The sequence below is a fragment of the Trichomonas vaginalis genome, chromosome IV, assembly GCF_026262505.1.
Source record: "Trichomonas vaginalis G3 chromosome IV, whole genome shotgun sequence".
NCBI classification, from domain to species: domain Eukaryota; phylum Parabasalia; order Trichomonadida; family Trichomonadidae; genus Trichomonas; species Trichomonas vaginalis.
In genome coordinates, this window is record NC_067206.1 from 32,798,039 (window position 1) to 32,814,780 (window position 16,742).

General features: G+C 30.6%; 8 protein-coding genes across 8 annotated transcripts, besides 8 other annotated features; 2 read left to right on the forward strand and 6 right to left on the reverse strand.

Moving 5' to 3' along the window:
* The first annotated feature begins 186 nt into the window (after positions 1 to 186).
* Positions 187 to 989: a mobile genetic element.
* A 451-nt stretch (positions 990 to 1,440) lies between these two features.
* Positions 1,441 to 1,566: a mobile genetic element.
* A 933-nt stretch (positions 1,567 to 2,499) lies between these two features.
* Positions 2,500 to 2,590: a mobile genetic element.
* Positions 2,591 to 2,631: 41 nt separating this feature from the next.
* Positions 2,632 to 2,718: a mobile genetic element.
* A 7-nt stretch (positions 2,719 to 2,725) lies between these two features.
* Positions 2,726 to 2,849: a mobile genetic element.
* Positions 2,850 to 2,885: 36 nt separating this feature from the next.
* Positions 2,886 to 2,976: a mobile genetic element.
* A 586-nt stretch (positions 2,977 to 3,562) lies between these two features.
* Positions 3,563 to 3,689: a mobile genetic element.
* Positions 3,690 to 5,399: 1,710 nt separating this feature from the next.
* Positions 5,400 to 5,972: a mobile genetic element.
* A 525-nt stretch (positions 5,973 to 6,497) lies between these two features.
* TVAGG3_0210940 (SYF2 splicing factor family) lies at positions 6,498 to 7,037 on the reverse strand (the record flags this gene model as incomplete). Its single annotated transcript, XM_001308824.1, has 1 exon — positions 6,498 to 7,037. The coding sequence occupies one exon, from the start codon at positions 7,035 to 7,037 to the stop codon at positions 6,498 to 6,500; it is 540 nt and encodes a 179-aa protein (XP_001308825.1).
* Positions 7,038 to 7,101: 64 nt separating this feature from the next.
* Positions 7,102 to 9,294, forward strand: TVAGG3_0210950 (armadillo (ARM) repeat-containing protein family; the record flags this gene model as incomplete). Its single annotated transcript, XM_001308825.1, has 1 exon — positions 7,102 to 9,294. The coding sequence occupies one exon, from the start codon at positions 7,102 to 7,104 to the stop codon at positions 9,292 to 9,294; it is 2,193 nt and encodes a 730-aa protein (XP_001308826.1).
* A 290-nt stretch (positions 9,295 to 9,584) lies between these two features.
* TVAGG3_0210960 (acetylation-dependent protein binding) lies at positions 9,585 to 10,037 on the forward strand (the record flags this gene model as incomplete). Its single annotated transcript, XM_001308826.1, has 1 exon — positions 9,585 to 10,037. The coding sequence occupies one exon, from the start codon at positions 9,585 to 9,587 to the stop codon at positions 10,035 to 10,037; it is 453 nt and encodes a 150-aa protein (XP_001308827.1).
* Positions 10,038 to 10,220: 183 nt separating this feature from the next.
* TVAGG3_0210970 (uncharacterized protein) lies at positions 10,221 to 10,712 on the reverse strand (the record flags this gene model as incomplete). The annotated part of the gene is made up of 1 exon (XM_001308827.2): positions 10,330 to 10,647. One exon carries the CDS (start codon positions 10,645 to 10,647, stop codon positions 10,330 to 10,332), a length of 318 nt encoding a protein of 105 aa, XP_001308828.1.
* A 462-nt stretch (positions 10,713 to 11,174) lies between these two features.
* Positions 11,175 to 12,104, reverse strand: TVAGG3_0210980 (chromatin disassembly; the record flags this gene model as incomplete). The annotated part of the gene is made up of 1 exon (XM_001308828.1): positions 11,175 to 12,104. The coding sequence occupies one exon, from the start codon at positions 12,102 to 12,104 to the stop codon at positions 11,175 to 11,177; it is 930 nt and encodes a 309-aa protein (XP_001308829.1).
* Positions 12,105 to 12,441: 337 nt separating this feature from the next.
* Positions 12,442 to 13,020, reverse strand: TVAGG3_0210990 (bromodomain family; the record flags this gene model as incomplete). Its single annotated transcript, XM_001308829.1, has 1 exon — positions 12,442 to 13,020. The coding sequence occupies one exon, from the start codon at positions 13,018 to 13,020 to the stop codon at positions 12,442 to 12,444; it is 579 nt and encodes a 192-aa protein (XP_001308830.1).
* Positions 13,021 to 13,320: 300 nt separating this feature from the next.
* On the reverse strand, positions 13,321 to 14,601 carry TVAGG3_0211000 (UDENN domain family; the record flags this gene model as incomplete). The annotated part of the gene is made up of 1 exon (XM_001308830.1): positions 13,321 to 14,550. The coding sequence occupies one exon, from the start codon at positions 14,548 to 14,550 to the stop codon at positions 13,321 to 13,323; it is 1,230 nt and encodes a 409-aa protein (XP_001308831.1).
* Positions 14,602 to 14,730: 129 nt separating this feature from the next.
* Positions 14,731 to 16,364, reverse strand: TVAGG3_0211010 (armadillo (ARM) repeat-containing protein family; the record flags this gene model as incomplete). The annotated part of the gene is made up of 1 exon (XM_001308831.1): positions 14,833 to 16,149. One exon carries the CDS (start codon positions 16,147 to 16,149, stop codon positions 14,833 to 14,835), a length of 1,317 nt encoding a protein of 438 aa, XP_001308832.1.
* Between the last annotated feature and the right edge of the window lie 378 nt (positions 16,365 to 16,742).

The following is a 16,742-nucleotide window of genomic DNA, read 5'->3' on the forward strand; positions in this document are numbered from 1 at the left end:
TCATTAAACAGTATGATTAAATATACAAAAATTTTTAATTTATTTTTCAAGGAAAAATAATCGTACGCTACAAAATTCTTTCGATTCATCATTCAATTGAGAATGATAATTTTGTAGCATATTTAGAAAAATGCTCGGTCGCTGGCGCTCCCTTCGCATTTTTCTAAAAAACGCTACAAAATTATTAAGTTATGATGATAATCTTGCACTCAATTTTGAAACTCTCTGATTTACAAGTAAGCATTCCTTTGGAAAAGCAGTCCTATTCTGTTTTCAAGATATTTTAAAGCCTCCATTTCATACAATGCGCAGATCTATTCGAAATTGCAAGAACTCTCAAGAAAAATGCAGCAGCAAAGAAGATTCCATAGTTTCTAGCATCAAAAATTTACAACCTTAATACAACAGTTAAAGAGAAGCTCGAAAAGAAAATATTTAACCATAAAGCTGGAAACTATTCGATATCTACTATTGGATATAATAAAAAGTTAATTGTAACATATTTTACATGCTATTTGCTGACTCTGTTCCATTATATTACCATATATATCTTTTTGAAATCTAAAATATTTTTACGATTTTAACTATGTGTTGTTGAAACCATATATCAATCTTAGCTAAAGTATAGTTTATGAGTTTGTCACCATCTAACGTATGAATTTTCAAAAATGTCAAATATGTTCATTTTTTCTGTATATTCAGCCATAATTTCACGTTGTTATACTATTCAACTATTATTTAATATTTTTATCGATTTAAATATATGATGAGATGCTTAGTTCTCCCGGAAATCGATTTTTAATCGCAATTTTAACTTTCCAAAAAAAATTCAAAAATAAAAATCCCTCTCAATTTTCTAAGTTTTCTAACTCGCCAAATCTCTAGCCAAATTTTTTTGGCCCGTATAAATATTGTTAGGCACTATATAGGGATGCTATTTATCCTATTTTCATCCCATTTTACTGTTATCGCCTAGTGAATGTACCTTTTGCCGAACAGCATTTGCATCAAAAATAATCGTATGTTTGATAATTTTCAATTTATAATTTTTGTCACTTTTCAATTTGCCATCATCTCCAACACTCTCTCTTGATATTATCCTTATACTGTATTGCATAATAAATCCCTACACTCTCTTGATATGAATGCACTCCACAATTCTATTCATAAGGCTACCTATTTTAGAAAATTCTGGATTACAGATATTTATTGAATGAATTAAACAATCTACGATCTGAATGACTGCTCGTTGTTATGAAATACCATAAATTGCTTCAAAATTGAATAATAGCTTAGGTATGAAGTTTTATTATTCAACACTATGAATAAAATGACGATTTTTTTTATCAAGCATAGGGATGGAAAGTAAGTAGATAATTTTGGCATTGCATAACTAATAATATGCAATGCACCAGTGATTCATATGGCATTATTAAATTTTAAGGGTGCACTTACGCCCCTATGACATGGCCTTTAATTCAGATGTTTAAGGTTAATTTTAATGACGCTTCACGCCAGTTGTCAAAAATTTGAATGAAAGTCAGATGGGCGTAAGTGCAGCCTTAATCCCAATAGTTTAAGTTAAATCTATATTTTCTCTCAGACTAATATTACACTATGAAGAGCTGTTAATTAGGCTTCTGCAAAATGGCACAATTTTTGATACTTTGTGCCTGCCAGTGGCTTTTTCGATTTTTTTTTAAAATCGTGCCTCGTGCAGTGGAAAGGATGTCGCCCTTCGGGCTCCACCCTTTCCACTGCACTCGGCAAATGCGCCCAATTATTAAATATGCTCATTATTATTTTTTCCTCTTTTCCCTCCTTTTTTCCTTTTTCTCTTTCTTTCTTCTTTTCTTCTCTTTCTCCTCTTCTTTTTCCTTTTTTCACGTAAATTGGACAATATTTTTTCTAAAATGAGAAACAAAAACTTTTAATAAATCAATATTCATATATAACTGAATAAAAAGAAAATGATTTTACTAAATTTTTAAAGAAATCAATAAAAATATAAAATTCAATTTTTATAAAAAACATAGTTAAGGCGAGTTCCAAGGGAACTATAAGAGTAAAGTCAAAGTTATTTTCTAATAAAGTGAATAATCCGATGATAACACATTATATTTTTGAAAATTCAGGTTGTTAATTTCTATTGGAAAATTACAAAAAGTGAGATGCGCGAGAATCGAACTGTTATTTTGGAATCATTAGTATTAATTTTTATGTGGATTTTAAGCAAAGCATCATATATATGAGAAGAGTGTATATGGTTTAGCTGATTTTAAATTTTACAAAAAATTGAGAGTATGTACGTTTATGGAATCAAAAGTGTCAATTCGCTCAGCAAAAGCTGAGCTAGCTACCTTCTCGAAAGAGCAAGTATGAGGTAAATAAGTGTGAAACAGAAGTTGACATATTCATGCTTATTCAAAGATTTTAAACAATTCGAAATTCAATGAAATTCAAAAGACATCATTTACATCCCTGACTGATCCACAAAATGTCAGAGATGTAAGTTTACTCGAATAGGGCAATATTCCTTATGAAGTCTCTCATTGAATGAGGGGCTTCATAAGGAACATTGCCTTAAAGTGCTCTTACTACCCTTCCCTAGTTCTTGAAGGTGTAGGATTCTGTAAATTTACTCGAATAGAGCAAAGTTCTTCCGAAGTCTCTCATCAAATGAGAGACTTCGGAAGAATTTTGCTCTAAGGTAATGTAATTGTAGTCTCTGGCTATTTGCAGGTCAGAGAATGTAAATTTACTCGAATAGAGCAAAGTTCTTCCGAGGTCTCTCATCAAATGAGAGACTTCGGAAGAACTTTGCTCTATTCGAGTAAATTTACAGAATCCTACACCTTCAAGAACTAGGGAAGGGTAGTAAGAGCACTTTAAGGCAATGTTCCTTATGAAGCCCCTCATTCAATGAGAGACTTCATAAGGAATATTGCCCTATTCGAGTAAACTTACATCCCTGACATTATGTGGATCAGGGAGTAGTAAAACATCGTATGAGGGATAATAATATAAAATCGTTAGAGGATAATACTGATGTGGCCTCGCTCCTATGCTCAAGCAGATGTGTTGTATAAATGTCATAACACCTTTGAGTTTTGGGTTGTTTGGTTGGTGACCGTATTCAATCAACAGTGAGATATGCAAATTATGGAGAATATTCAAAGAGTATATCTTCTCTGAGAAATTCATCCATATATACAAGAATATGAGAATCAATTAATAATTATAAAACATCAGAATTATCCTTTTCCTACCATTATTACAGATATATCTCAATAAATTATAATTAATAAACATTTTCATTATTTAATTGTTGACCAAAAGTATTAATAGGCAATACAATTTTAATTTCAATAAAAAAAAATAAAATAAAATAAAAGGGGAAAAATTTCAAATTTTGGGGACAGTTTAAAAAATTCGTGCCAGTTGCCAGTTTCCCAAAAAATTCGTGCCACTGGCTGTGCCAGTATGCAGAAGCCTACTGTTAATCCAAATTCTATTTTTTTTACTCAATGAGATTTGAACTATTGTAAGTTCATTTTAGAACTTAAGGCTGCACTTACGCCCATCTAACTTTAATTCAAATTTTTGACAACTGGTGTGAAGCGCCATTGAAAATTAACCTTAAACATCTGAATTGAAGGTCCTGTCATAGGGACGTAAGTGCACCCTTAAATATAATTTTATTCGTAAAAAGAAATTAACATTTTTTGTTTGTTTTAATTAACCAGGATTATGCACCTCGAATATAATGCTTTGGTGTAAGATTGGCTATATATTGTGATTGCAATTAAAAAAATTATGTATAAACTCAGTGCCAAAAGTTTAATTATATATCGTCAAAAAAAAGATATCTGTGTGGAGTCATTAGTTTTTTGCGCCATGTGATTTGAGGAGTTGGGCCGTTTCTTTACTATTATTTTTTGTTGCTTCATGAAGAGCGGTTTGCCCAAATTGATTTTTTTCATTGATATTTATACCTAGTGAAATAAGAAGTTCGGCTGTTTCTTTGCTATTACCAAATGCTGCATCATGAAGAGCAGTTACTCCCTCATTATCTTTTTCATTGATATTTGCACCATGAGAAATAAGAAGTTCGGCTGATTCTTTATCATTAACATATGCTGCAATATGAAGTGCGGTTTTTCCTTCTGCATTTTTTGCGTTGACATTTATACCGCGAGAACTAAGAAGTTAGACTGTTTCTATATTGTTTCTTTCTACTGCAATATGAAGAGCGGTCTTTTTATTATAATCTTTTTCATTGATTTTTACACCATGCAAAATAAGAAGTTCAATGGTTTCTATATTGTTATATTTTGCAGCTTCATGAAGAGCGGTTTGCCCAAATTGATTTTTTTCATTGATATTTATACCTAGTGAAACAAAAAGTTCGGCTGTTTCCTTACTATTACCAAATGCTGCATCATGAAGAGCGGTTATTCCATATTTATCTTTTTCATTGATATTTGCACAATGTGAAATAAGAAGTTCAGCTGCTTCCTTACTATTATTTAATGCTACTGTATGAAGAGCGGTTTTTTCATTGATATTTATACCTCGTGAAACAAGAAGTTCGGCTGTTTCCTTACTATTACCAAATGCTGCATCATGAAGAGCGGTTTTCCCTCATCAAAATTCCTGTTCCAATAACGATTCATCAAAGTATTTTATTAGATTCAACAAAATATGATGTAACACTTATTATGCAAAGCTTTTCTGAAAATGGATGGGATGATGTTCTTGTTATATATAAATGAATTATGAAGATTTATCGATCTTCTTAATTTTAGATGCAGATATCAATGAAAAAGTTCCATATGACTAAAGCAGAAATCAATAGCATAGAAAAAATGAAATGCACATTACAGGATTCGACTTAGAAATTAATGATTCGAACCCACAGCATGAAACAGCTCTTCATATAGCAGCAATGAACAATAGTGAAGAAATAGTTTAAATCCATACTTTGCACCCTTCATATATGAACATGAAAGAAATACTCGAAAATAGTACTGCCTACATTTGTAATATCCAGAAAAATAATAATAATTATTGATTAAGAGATCGATACAGGTGAAGGCAATCAATGGAAAGGAACGCAAAAGAATTCATTGGAGAAATTTGGTTGACCTAATGTGTTTTCGTGTAATTCAAAAAACTTTCCATAATTTTTGTTGGTAAAAAAATTGAATTCAATTTTAGCATCAATTTTGAATTGGCAAAATTCTCATTCAATTTTCATTGATATATATAAATCGATGACAAGCGTGAGCCTGCCTATTAGTAAGCCAGATATAGAGCCTAACTCTATCTTTTATGGTAGCGAAATTGTCCCAGCTTATTTGTTCAAGAAATTTGATCAAAATCATACTCATCCTCCACAAACAGGAAATATACTTCATATCAATACATCACCAAAGAAATTAGTAGTTATTGATATCGATTATAAACTATTACCCGAAAATACCAAAAATACTTTAAGAACTCAAATTTTAAGCGAATTGGATAAAATTAACGAAGAAAAGGTAATTGTTCAGACAGAACATGGAGGCCTTCACATATATGCAACTTTCAAAGACTTAATTCTGAAAAATCAAAATAGATTTGTTGCTGTAAGTAAGAATGAATGCTATGCAATAGATATGTTCTTTTCTTTACCAGTGGCCCAAAAATCCAATGTCGTATTTCCTCCTTCATTTGTTCGAGATAATGAATTTAGTCAAGTTCTTTCTTATTCATTTTTAAGAGGTGACCACAATTCAGTAAGTGTTCCTGATGTTAATACCATTGTTGATCATTTATCAAATGTTATTGATATTAAAGGAGTGAAAGACTTATTAATTGAATTATCTCACGAGCCAAGGATTGTTGAAAAGAAGGAAAGAAAATTTCCTCCATTTGCTACTATCAAATTAGGTGAGGCATTGATTGATGGTTTGATTGGCATCAAAATATCGACATCTTTGAAAAATCAAATAAGAATGAAGTATCTTTAAGCGAGGTAATTGAAAGTATAAATTCTATGGGAAAATTAATCGATTCTGATGATAAAACAGTTGAAAAACTCATTCAAAGGCTCAGATCAAATATTAATATTGACCAAAGTGATTTTGATGTAGTATTATCCAAAGTTGGGGCAAAAGAATCAAATTGGGGTCAAATGATGAGAATAGTATCTAATTCAAACTTTCAATATTATTGCGAAAAAATTCAGCCACTGACATCTATGAGCAAAGTTAAAAAATAATGAGTGTTGCATTTTGATACCTAGGCTTCATGTTCACTAGAATAAAACCATGTTTTTATCCATAATTAATAATTTTTTTTTAAGAACTTGTATCACACTCTAGCAATAGTATTTTAAGTTTCTGTCTTCAGGTAGTATGAATTATAGAGAATTAAAAAAGAAATCAAAATAATAAAATAATATTTAATTCAAACATAAAGAAAATAGAAAAGTATTCTTACAACTAATATCATTACACATTGCCACCACGTTCAATGTTGATTCTAGTTTGTTCAGTGTATTGATCGTAAGCGCGAGCAAGTTTCCTATTAAATCTTCTATTATTATCATTAATAAAGTCAACAGATGTTTTACCGCTAATATCGTAGTTACCTGCTCTTTCGTTTCTTGCTTTTGATTTTTCTTGTTTTTTGATAAGATCTTTTTGAAGTCTATCGACGGCTTCTGGCTTGGCATAATCTTCTGATGTCTTGATTCCTTTTTCTTTTCTATCCTGATATTCTTTGAACAATGTTTCTGGTAATTTATTAATTGATCTAAGATATCTGTAAACATCTTTGTCTTTGAGATGATCTTCAGATGATGGTCCATATGATGCTTGTTTACTTAAATATGCTATAGGAATGTCGTATTGATTTGTAGGAGCGAGTCTTGTTTGTTTTAAACCATAAGAATTCGATATTTCGTCAATTGATGCTTTATTGTTTTCTTGTAATGTCCTGTTCAAGCGCATTTCCATCTCAAAATAGCGTTTTTCGAAATCTTCATCCATTTTGTCACTTTTTAAAATCTCGTCACATTTTTGATTTTAATAAAAAAAAATAAAAAAAAAGAAAATGGATGTTTTTTCTTTTGTTAAAGATCATCTTGAGAAGATGTCATCAGGAGAGTTTGTTCAAGAAGCAACTGATGGTCTTGATCTAGAATTAATTCAAAATTCTCAAGCAGAAGTCGCAGAAATTTTAATGAACATTATTTTCTCTAACGAAGCAGAATTACTTCGCAAACACGCTTTATTTTACGTACAATATCTTATCAGAAGTCAATGGGAGAATATCAATGAAAACATTCGAAATTTTATAAAATCTTCATTTTTAGAACATTATCAATTAAAAGTTGATCCTGAAATCATGAAGAATGTCCCAGAATTTTCAAAGCGTCTTATTTATGCTTCTTTTACTAACGAAGGTTGGCCAGAATTTTTTGATGCAATACAATTATTTTTAAATACAGAAGAATTAGCAATAAAAGGTCTTATCATTGCAAGATCATACATTTTAAATGATACTAATCCTGAGTTTGTTGAATATTTGATAAAATATTTATTATCCTTACAGACAGACAATTTACAAATTATACAATTAGCAATAGACCTTTTTTCAGACATATTAGATAAGAATCAAGAGCTTGCATTATTAGAAATGGGAAATTTTTACAATAATTTCATTAAAATTCACTATGAATCGCTTTCAAGGAATGAAATATCAAGCGTTCTAAGATTTATGATTATTTTGACAGCAAAATCTACAGAGTTTTCATCAGAAATTGCTGAATATGTCTTTTCTTACATTTTTGGCGACGAATGGTCCCAATTTTCACAAGATTTTAAGTGCAGACTACTTAATATATATAGTAATCTTCTTAACAATGCTGATTTAGCTTTACAAATCATTGATATTGAAAGATTACTTAATTTAGCTTTATTAGAGTTCAATGTTACTCCCGAGATGTTCAATGGTGATCCTTGTGAGTTTGTTAACAATGTTGATGAAATTGGACCTGATTTTGAAACAACAAAATTATCAATCCATTCTCTTATCAAAAAGATCACAAAACTGTACTGCGATGGAGATGTGATTAAGAATTTATATGATATAATGTTATCGCAGGCAGAAAATTATCCTTTATTTACAATTTTACAAATTTTGTCTCAAATTGAGCCAACTAAAATCATTCCAAGCTACTACATTGATATATTTAAATCATACTCTAGTAGCGATGACTTCACAATTCATGCCGCAGTCTACATGTTCATCTCATCTTCAAATGATTTGAAACTTCCAATCGAAATGTGCATGGAAATGTATAAAGCAATGCAAGAAGACGAGTCTAGGCTTGTACAATACTACGCAGCCATTTGTGCTTCGAAATACTTGTTCAAAACAGAAGAATTTAAATCACAAGTAGACTACAATGATTTTATTTTCTTGTTTGGTCAGATGTCCGACCTCGGTTCTGAATTTGGAAGTCAAGATATCTTGGAATCCCTTTACTATTTAGTGGAATCTTGTGGAATGAACAGTAATATGCCTTGTAATATCATTGATCTCGGGTTTTATTTCTTGAATTCTATTGATGTAAGCAAATTTAACGTAAATGAGGCAATTCCATTTTTCTCTTTCCAAACGATTATTAAGGCTTCATCCAAGTTTGAAGGAGAAGAAGATATTGCTAAAATGCAAGAGTTTGCTTTGAAATTATTATCTGTCGCCCAAGATTTAGCAGCAGTTGAGGCCAATGGCAATCAATTTGAAGAGCTTATAACTACTTTGTTGTTGTTAGATGCTTTTTATGATGTAATTTATTATACAAACTATTCAAATATATTTTGGGAAGTAATTGATGCTATTTTGGACTTTGCTAAGTATAAATCAGCACTTGAGAATGTATGTAAGATTCTTGAATGCATGATCTTTAAAGCAAACGAAGCTTTCCAGGATTATACTCAAAAAATCTATGTTTTCATTTTAAGCACTTTGAATGAAGACACAATTCAAAGTATGGCTCCACTTTTGACTGCTTTCTTAATGAAAGTTCCTGATTCTTTGAATCCAAATGAAATTGCTGAAATTATTTTAGGAAATGAAATAAATATTAGCTCAGATTTGGCAAAAGCAATTTCTCTGCAAATAAATGATGATGAAATCAAAGCTAAGTTGTTAGAATTAAGTGCATTTGATATGGATGAAGATTTTGAAGATGATGACATGGAATCTGATCACCACATCAAATGGTTTAGCGAAGAGTAATACTATTTATAATTTTATAGAGATATATAGAGTAAATAAGAAATTTGTAAAACAATTAAAGTATTTAAAGATTATAATATAATCCAATGATGTTCTATTCTGATGATATAATAATACATGTAATCATATGTTCCATATCAAATCCGATAGAAAAATACCAATTTGATTTTGTTATATATTCATTAATTTCGATGAATTTTTATATTTATAATAAAGTATATTCTAAATTTGAGGATTTTGTTCAGTAAATATTTGTGCTATTTGAGTTTTGTGTCACTTTTATTTTTTTGATGTCAGAGAAATTGAGTGATTACGATAAATCCTGGATATCTCGTGTGCTTGTTGATCTTTTTAAATGGCCACTAACACAACAGTTTAGACAACCCGTAGATCCAGTTCGTGATGGTGTTGAAAATTATTTCGATATTATTAAAAACCCTGTAGATCTTTCTACAATGAAAAAGAAACTCAACGAAGGCACTTATAAAACAATTCAGCAATTTACAGACGATATTCACTTAATGTACGAAAATTCACTTCAATATAACGGAAATAGTTCATATTTTACTTATATTGCAGCAGATATAGAAAAGTGGTATCTAAACCGTCTAAAGCTTAAAGGAAATAATGCAGAAGAAGAATGGAAAAATAGAGTTTTCGAAATTATCGAAAAATTAAACGAGCATAGAAAACTTAATCCTGCTGAAAGAATGCCACTATCGGCAGTTGCTGATCATGAATAATTTACCATATTTTTTACAGATTATTTTTTTGTTATAGAATATTACAATAAATAACTTAGATAACTTAAAATATTTGTAGCTTTATATGTTCAAGATCTTATAACCCATATCAAAATTCTTCAGATTTCAAATGAAAAATTTTAATAAAATAATTTAATGAATCTTAAGTAGAGAAACAAGAATTTTTGTATTAAAAGAGAAAAGAGATATTTTATTTCAGTAAACCAAAATGGTATTAGCAATTATTTGGAGAATAATAAAAAAATGTATTGAACAAACACAATGATGTGTTTTAAACATCGACGTTGATAGCTGCTTCAACAAGAAGATCGCATACTTGATCTAATCTTTGATCGGCTATTTTCTGGAAATCTTTTAAGTTTTTGTTAGTTTCTTTCTCCATAACCTTTGTTGTCTTTTCAATATCCTCTTGAATTTCTTTTTTAATATTTTCGAGGTTTTTCGCTGCTTCATTTCTGTGCTCTTCGATTTCGCGCTTTGCATCTTCAGCTGCCTTCTTCTGGATACGTTCTCTGTCAGCACGAGCCTGCTTCATGATCTCCTGGGCAGCATGCTCAGCCTCAAGGAGGACTTTTACTTGACCTTCCATTTGAAAGACGATTTTTATCGTCCTCCACCACACTACGTTTTGATCGTCCTCTTCGCTCTGAATAGTGAATCTTAGATTTTTAATATAATGAACGTTTTAGAATGATCATGAGTCATTAATTAAAATTTCAGCTCTTGTCCAAAAGCCGAAGAAGAATTATTCCAAAAATTTTGTATAAAACTGAGCCATCAGACTACTATAATATTTATATACTCCATCTTTGTGGTATTTTTTATTCATCTTGTCATCAAAAATGCATAAAATTATGAATCAACAATTTGAATATGAGATTTGTAATCAATATTGCTGGGTTATGTTAAAATCCGTTTGAATTAATGTGTTTTAATCCACAAGCATATTGATAAATAGATAATTTTTCAAAATTATTCTTTGCCCATTGAATTCAGTTTAAACCATAAAGTTGAGTAAAGTGTATAATTGAGTTTTGGAAGGATCTTGATACATAAAAAATAAAAAAAAATTATTAAATTTTTTGATTAATTATATGAAACAAAATCTATTTATATTCAATACATATCATTTTCAGATTCATTATCTGACTCATCGCCAGAGAATTGAGTAGGTGCAGGGCAATATCTTGCTTGTTCGAGCTTCTGTGTAACCTTTCTTGTATCGTCAGCCATAACTTCTGGATCATTAAGCATTGATGGTATAGCTGCTAAGTTAATGTTAGGATTATCTTCAGGCATTGGTACAGCTCTAACTGTTGGAACTAATTTAACTTGGATAACGGCTACATCATCAGCTCTATGTAATGCAGTATTAAATGATAAACTTGCCCTGTTGTTGGCTCTCCTTTGATGTCTATAATCACGATCTCTTGTTCCTGAAGTACTTTTAGACTCGCGACCTGGTCTAAGGCCAACAACTGGTGATACATCAATGAGATCTGATACTGGTCTGAATCCTGTAATTGTTTGTGGTGAAGATATTGGATTCAATTTAATATATTCGGCAAATTTATCTGGAAAACAGTGCATACATCTAAGGCGGATAACTTGATGTCTAATTTGTGCTGAAACTGTGTTAATAAATTCTGCAGGTAGAGCTAATTCTTCAAGAGTTAATCTTGAGAACTCATCAGGGTTCATCGTACGGTCGAAAATGTCCCATTCAAACTGGTCACTGTATACAACGGATTCAGTTGATGCTTCAATAAGAAGAACATGAACTGCAGATCCATTTTTTGCCCATTCAGTAGATGGAACCATTTCTGTAAGTTTCTTATACTCCTCAAGTTGTGATTCTATCGCGCTTAGAATTGAAGCTTCAATTGGTTGAATTTTTAAATCGTATGTTAAAGTTTTTGTCATTTCTTCAGGATCTGCTTCGTTTAGTTTGACTTGGATGATTTCGAACAGACGCTGGTCATCAAAAACAATGTTTATAAAAAATGGAACGATTTCGTCTGGTAACAGAACTGGTAAAGGCTCCATTTTTTTGAATTCGAAAAATGCCTTTTAGAATAAAAATATAGATCTGGTTCGTGGTGTTTACCACTGATTTTAAAATTTATACGGATATATCAATAGTATAAAGATTTGATTTTAATTGAGTCAGAATCATAAACTCTAAGTAGAAGGTAACTCTTTCTTGTATGGGATATGTTTAGAATTCTATCTAAATCTTATGAATTCATGAAAAAGAACAAAATAAAAATAATTAATACTTAGAATACCTAAATGGTTTATTATTGAAGTATATTTCAAACAATTTGTAGTGGTTAAAAGTAAAAGATGGTCAAATAATAACAAAAAATATTCGCCAAATTTGTTATTTCGAAGGCTCTGTAGATGGTTTTTGTATTAAAGCTGATAATTTTTCTAAAGCTTCTTTAACTGGCTGGCTCAGTTCGCTATTTTTCATTTTCAAATCTTTCCATTCTAAAGTTCCATCATTGCTTAATGGAGGGATATCCCATTTGAGGTTCTTAATGCTTGGGGGTGGTGATTCTAATAAGTTTAGTAATTTCTGAGCTTGTCTATTTATCAATATCATATTATCTTCTTGTTGTGATGCAGGAATTGGAGTGCATTCTTTAATGTAGCTATCAAGTAAGTATTGCGCAATAAAATAAGGCTGAGAATTTTTAGAATTGAAAGCCATTGCGTTCTTAAAAACAGCTTGCATGTCGTTATCCCATTCAAATACGTACTGGTAGATATTTAATCTGATTCTGTCTGCTATCTCTGATAAACTGATCGGATATTTAACAACTGCAAGATATTGATCGTAATTTCGAATTGAATTATGTGGTGGATCCCTAAACCATTGACTAAAGTTGTTTTGGATCATTAATTGCGTTTTTTCTGCACACCACTTCTTATGAAATGTAGTAAAAGGAATTGCCATTGAAAAAAAAGTGATAAAACTAAGTTATCTAATGGACTTTAGATAACATGTCATCTTAACTTATATATGTGTATTACCTAGGTAATTAATATATTTAGTCCCGCAAGTCTTTACTTAAAGGAAAAATGCGAATCCAAAATATATCTTATTAAATGTTACAGAGACTTACTAAAACTGCATGTAATCGATTTGGATTAAGCATAAATTTATACATTTAATCTGATATTAGTATATTTATGAAAAAATTAAAAATATTATTTTACAAAAAATCTATTTTTATATATTAATACAAACAATTTATTATATTTTTGGCTTTTTGATCTTCAAATCTGTTGGAAGATCAGCGGAAAGCAATCTTTTATCAACAATACTAATATGTTGGTTAATAACAGCGATCAAATGATCATCTCCTTGTACTTTATCAAGTAACTTCTCAAGGGCATCACGTAGTTTAAGTAGTTCGTCATCTGGCCTGTTTTCAATTACGATATCAGGAGAAAAAGACAATAAAGAGTCTCTGAAGTACGGCCTTACAAGGATACTTCTTCTCCATTCTATATATGTCTGAGATCGTTGGAACAACTGAAAATCAGCTGAAGAAAATTTAATTCTATTAATAATTTCTAAAATTTGAGGATAAGTTAAAGGAGTTTCAAGGATATCGGAATATGGATCTGTCTCAAGGTTTTTATTGAGTTTGGACTCAACTCTTTTGATTATTTTGTTCATTCTTCGCTGAAAAATTTCTCGAACTTCTGGAGCTGGAGCAACATTTTGATTTGGAAGATGTACAACGGTATGGAATTGCTTGCAACGCATTTCTGCAAGTATATTTGTTGTTCCTACAACTTTCCACTTTTTAGAGCCGTTAATTATGTCAGCAAACCTTTGATCTCCAAATCTTGTGTAAATTAGGATCGGATCTGCGTATTTTACGGGTGCTATTAGCGATAATGCAGCGAATATAGCTGCAGAAACTTGTTCAGCTGTATCTCCAACGAAAAGAACGCCTCTTCCTGTAACTATTGAATTCCAGACATCTTCGAGGACTTCTTTAGGTCCAATTAAAGAAACTGGGTCAAAATGTAAATGAAAAGCATGATTTGAGTCTAGAAGTGTTGAAAAGTTTTTCTGTGGATAAACTACGGATAATCTTGCAGTTTGAGGGTCATACTTCCATTGGCCGAGGAATATCATTGTATATTCGAACATTTCTTCTGGTGTATCTATAGTAAATGATTGTTTCATGGATTTAAAGAAATTAATAAACAAAGATGCAAAACAATGATGTGTAACTACGACAATTGAATATAATTGATCTTCACGTAAGAAAGTCCATGCAAAGCAAAGATGTTTATTGATTGTATATGCAAATATTGAATCTGTTTCTTGAGTTTCTGGAAAAGCGCATGTAATAAATGACTTCTTTTGCTTCCCAAAGTCAAAATCATCGGGTTTGTACATTACTACGTCCGGCCCGTTGTCCCTTGTATATTTGAGTAAACAACATGCGTTGTAGAAAGTACCCATTTGTTAATAAAATTCGTTTTAATTGATGAAAACAGTATCGAACTTGCACCGGAAGCAATCATCAGGTATTTTAACTTTAGTTCTGATGAAATATAAGATATGAAATCTCATATCATGAAGAAGATCGATGAGAGAGGATTTATCTATTTCACATCTAAGTTTATCATAAATTTTTAGTTTAATTGAAGATATATGTTGAAATTATTTATGACATAAATTTTATTAAATCAATTCTTGAAAAAAAGCGCAAGATTTAAATCATAATAAAAATTCAAATATTTATTAAACATCATTAAAATATGTTTCTTTAAGATATAGCGAACTCTCGCTTAATTTCGTATTATCGGAATCGTAAAGCTCATCTAAAACGTCCAAACATCCTTGGTCATAGAAAATTTGACGTGCTGGGAAAATTTCTCCGATATTAATCTCGGCCTTGAAGAAATAATCAAAAACTTCTATCATATATATAAGTATTGGTGTCTGTAGTGATGAATTAAAGAAACTGCAAAGTGATGTGAAAACTCCGGAATTATGTAAATTAAGTATGGCTTCTTGATCTTCTTTCTTTACAATCGATCGGACTATTGGAAGTCCTGCTCTTTTGGATGGAATGTTTCCTGATTCGAAGACATGAAAAAGATTATCGTATAATCCGACTTCTCCAAGGATTTGGTAAGTTTTTGTAGAGGAATTAACAAGTCCCTGGCAAACAAGAAGTGCATTGAAGCATATATCCAAGTCTGGATTAACAATTAATTCGACCATTCTCAAAAAACTACTATTTTTTGAATCATTGCCACGAAGATAGTAGTAACAAAGAGTGTTCAAGCTTAAACAGATGATTTCTTTGTTGGAATCATTAATTTCTTCCTCAATATAAGAATTTAAGTCAATGTCGAGTTCGTCAGCTTTAAATGCTGAATCGTACATTGCCGTAGACTTAATGATTGAATTGATGCATCGCAGCATGTTCAAACATAAGCTTTCTGTCATTCGGAAAACAAGTGCAGAAAAAGTAATGAATTTTTTGATATCGTCTGGATATTTTGATATTATGTCGCCATATGAGAGTACTTTGCTGATAACATCGAATGAAAACCTAAGAAAATCAAATTTTGTTTCAAATGGAATTTCATCGTTGTTATAAATACCTTTTATAATATCGATGTATTTACGACGTATGATATTGAATGATATCGTTTCGAATTGAGCAAGATAAATTAATGATTTTGTTGCAAAAATCGATTCATTTGACGGAAACGTTTCAATGTGGTTGAATATGATATCAATGAATGGTTCAAGGATTTTTGATTCTTTAGTTTTCTTAGAAATAGAGTTTAAAACTTTGTAACCTGTTTTTACTTGTGTTGTGTCTGAACTGTTGAGTAATTGTTCGACATATTGAAGAAACATAGCTTGATTTGTGTCATTGGGATTGAAATTGTAATATTTATAGTAATTTCGAATTGCTTTGATTCCTGTTTCAACAAAATTGCTGTTTTCTGATTGCAAAAGCTTAACAATGTCTTCTGGATATATTATATATTCGAATTTGTTTGATTGCATGGTTAAATGCTTTGCTCGAAGTACTTCCATTTTTTCATACAATAAAAATTTAATTTTGATTGATCACTGTCCCGAGATAGAAATGATTATAGTATACGGTCCCGAGAAAAATGTGTCGAAATTGTTACAAAGCCGTCAATGGCACAACAAACCTGTAAAGTTTTAATAATTGATTGAATAATGATATACTATTCGAATATAATCTATACTGTCTGAAATGAAAGAAATTTAATCACATTTGGTAAAACTAATTTTAATTTCATGAAATTATTATTCCTTTAATGAAAACATTAATATTTGAACAATAAAGTCGTAGATAATGCATTCAAATTTTACTTCCTCTTTTTCTAAATTTTTTACTTCCCTTTTGCCTCTCAATTTTATTTCAAATTTTTTGTTGCACGGAGTACGAGCCATCGTAGTAAGATCATAACGCACAAATGATTTATTGGGAAGATTGATATGATGTCATATCAGAAAGTCCTCTTCAAACCAAACATTTCCAGATCTCAGCAAAAGATTTCAAAAAGTTTTATGACTCCGAGCTATTACACCAAAAAAAGATTATTGGTTAATGGTTTTTTTAATGGTTGAGGAGGAATGAATTTATTCGCATCAATATA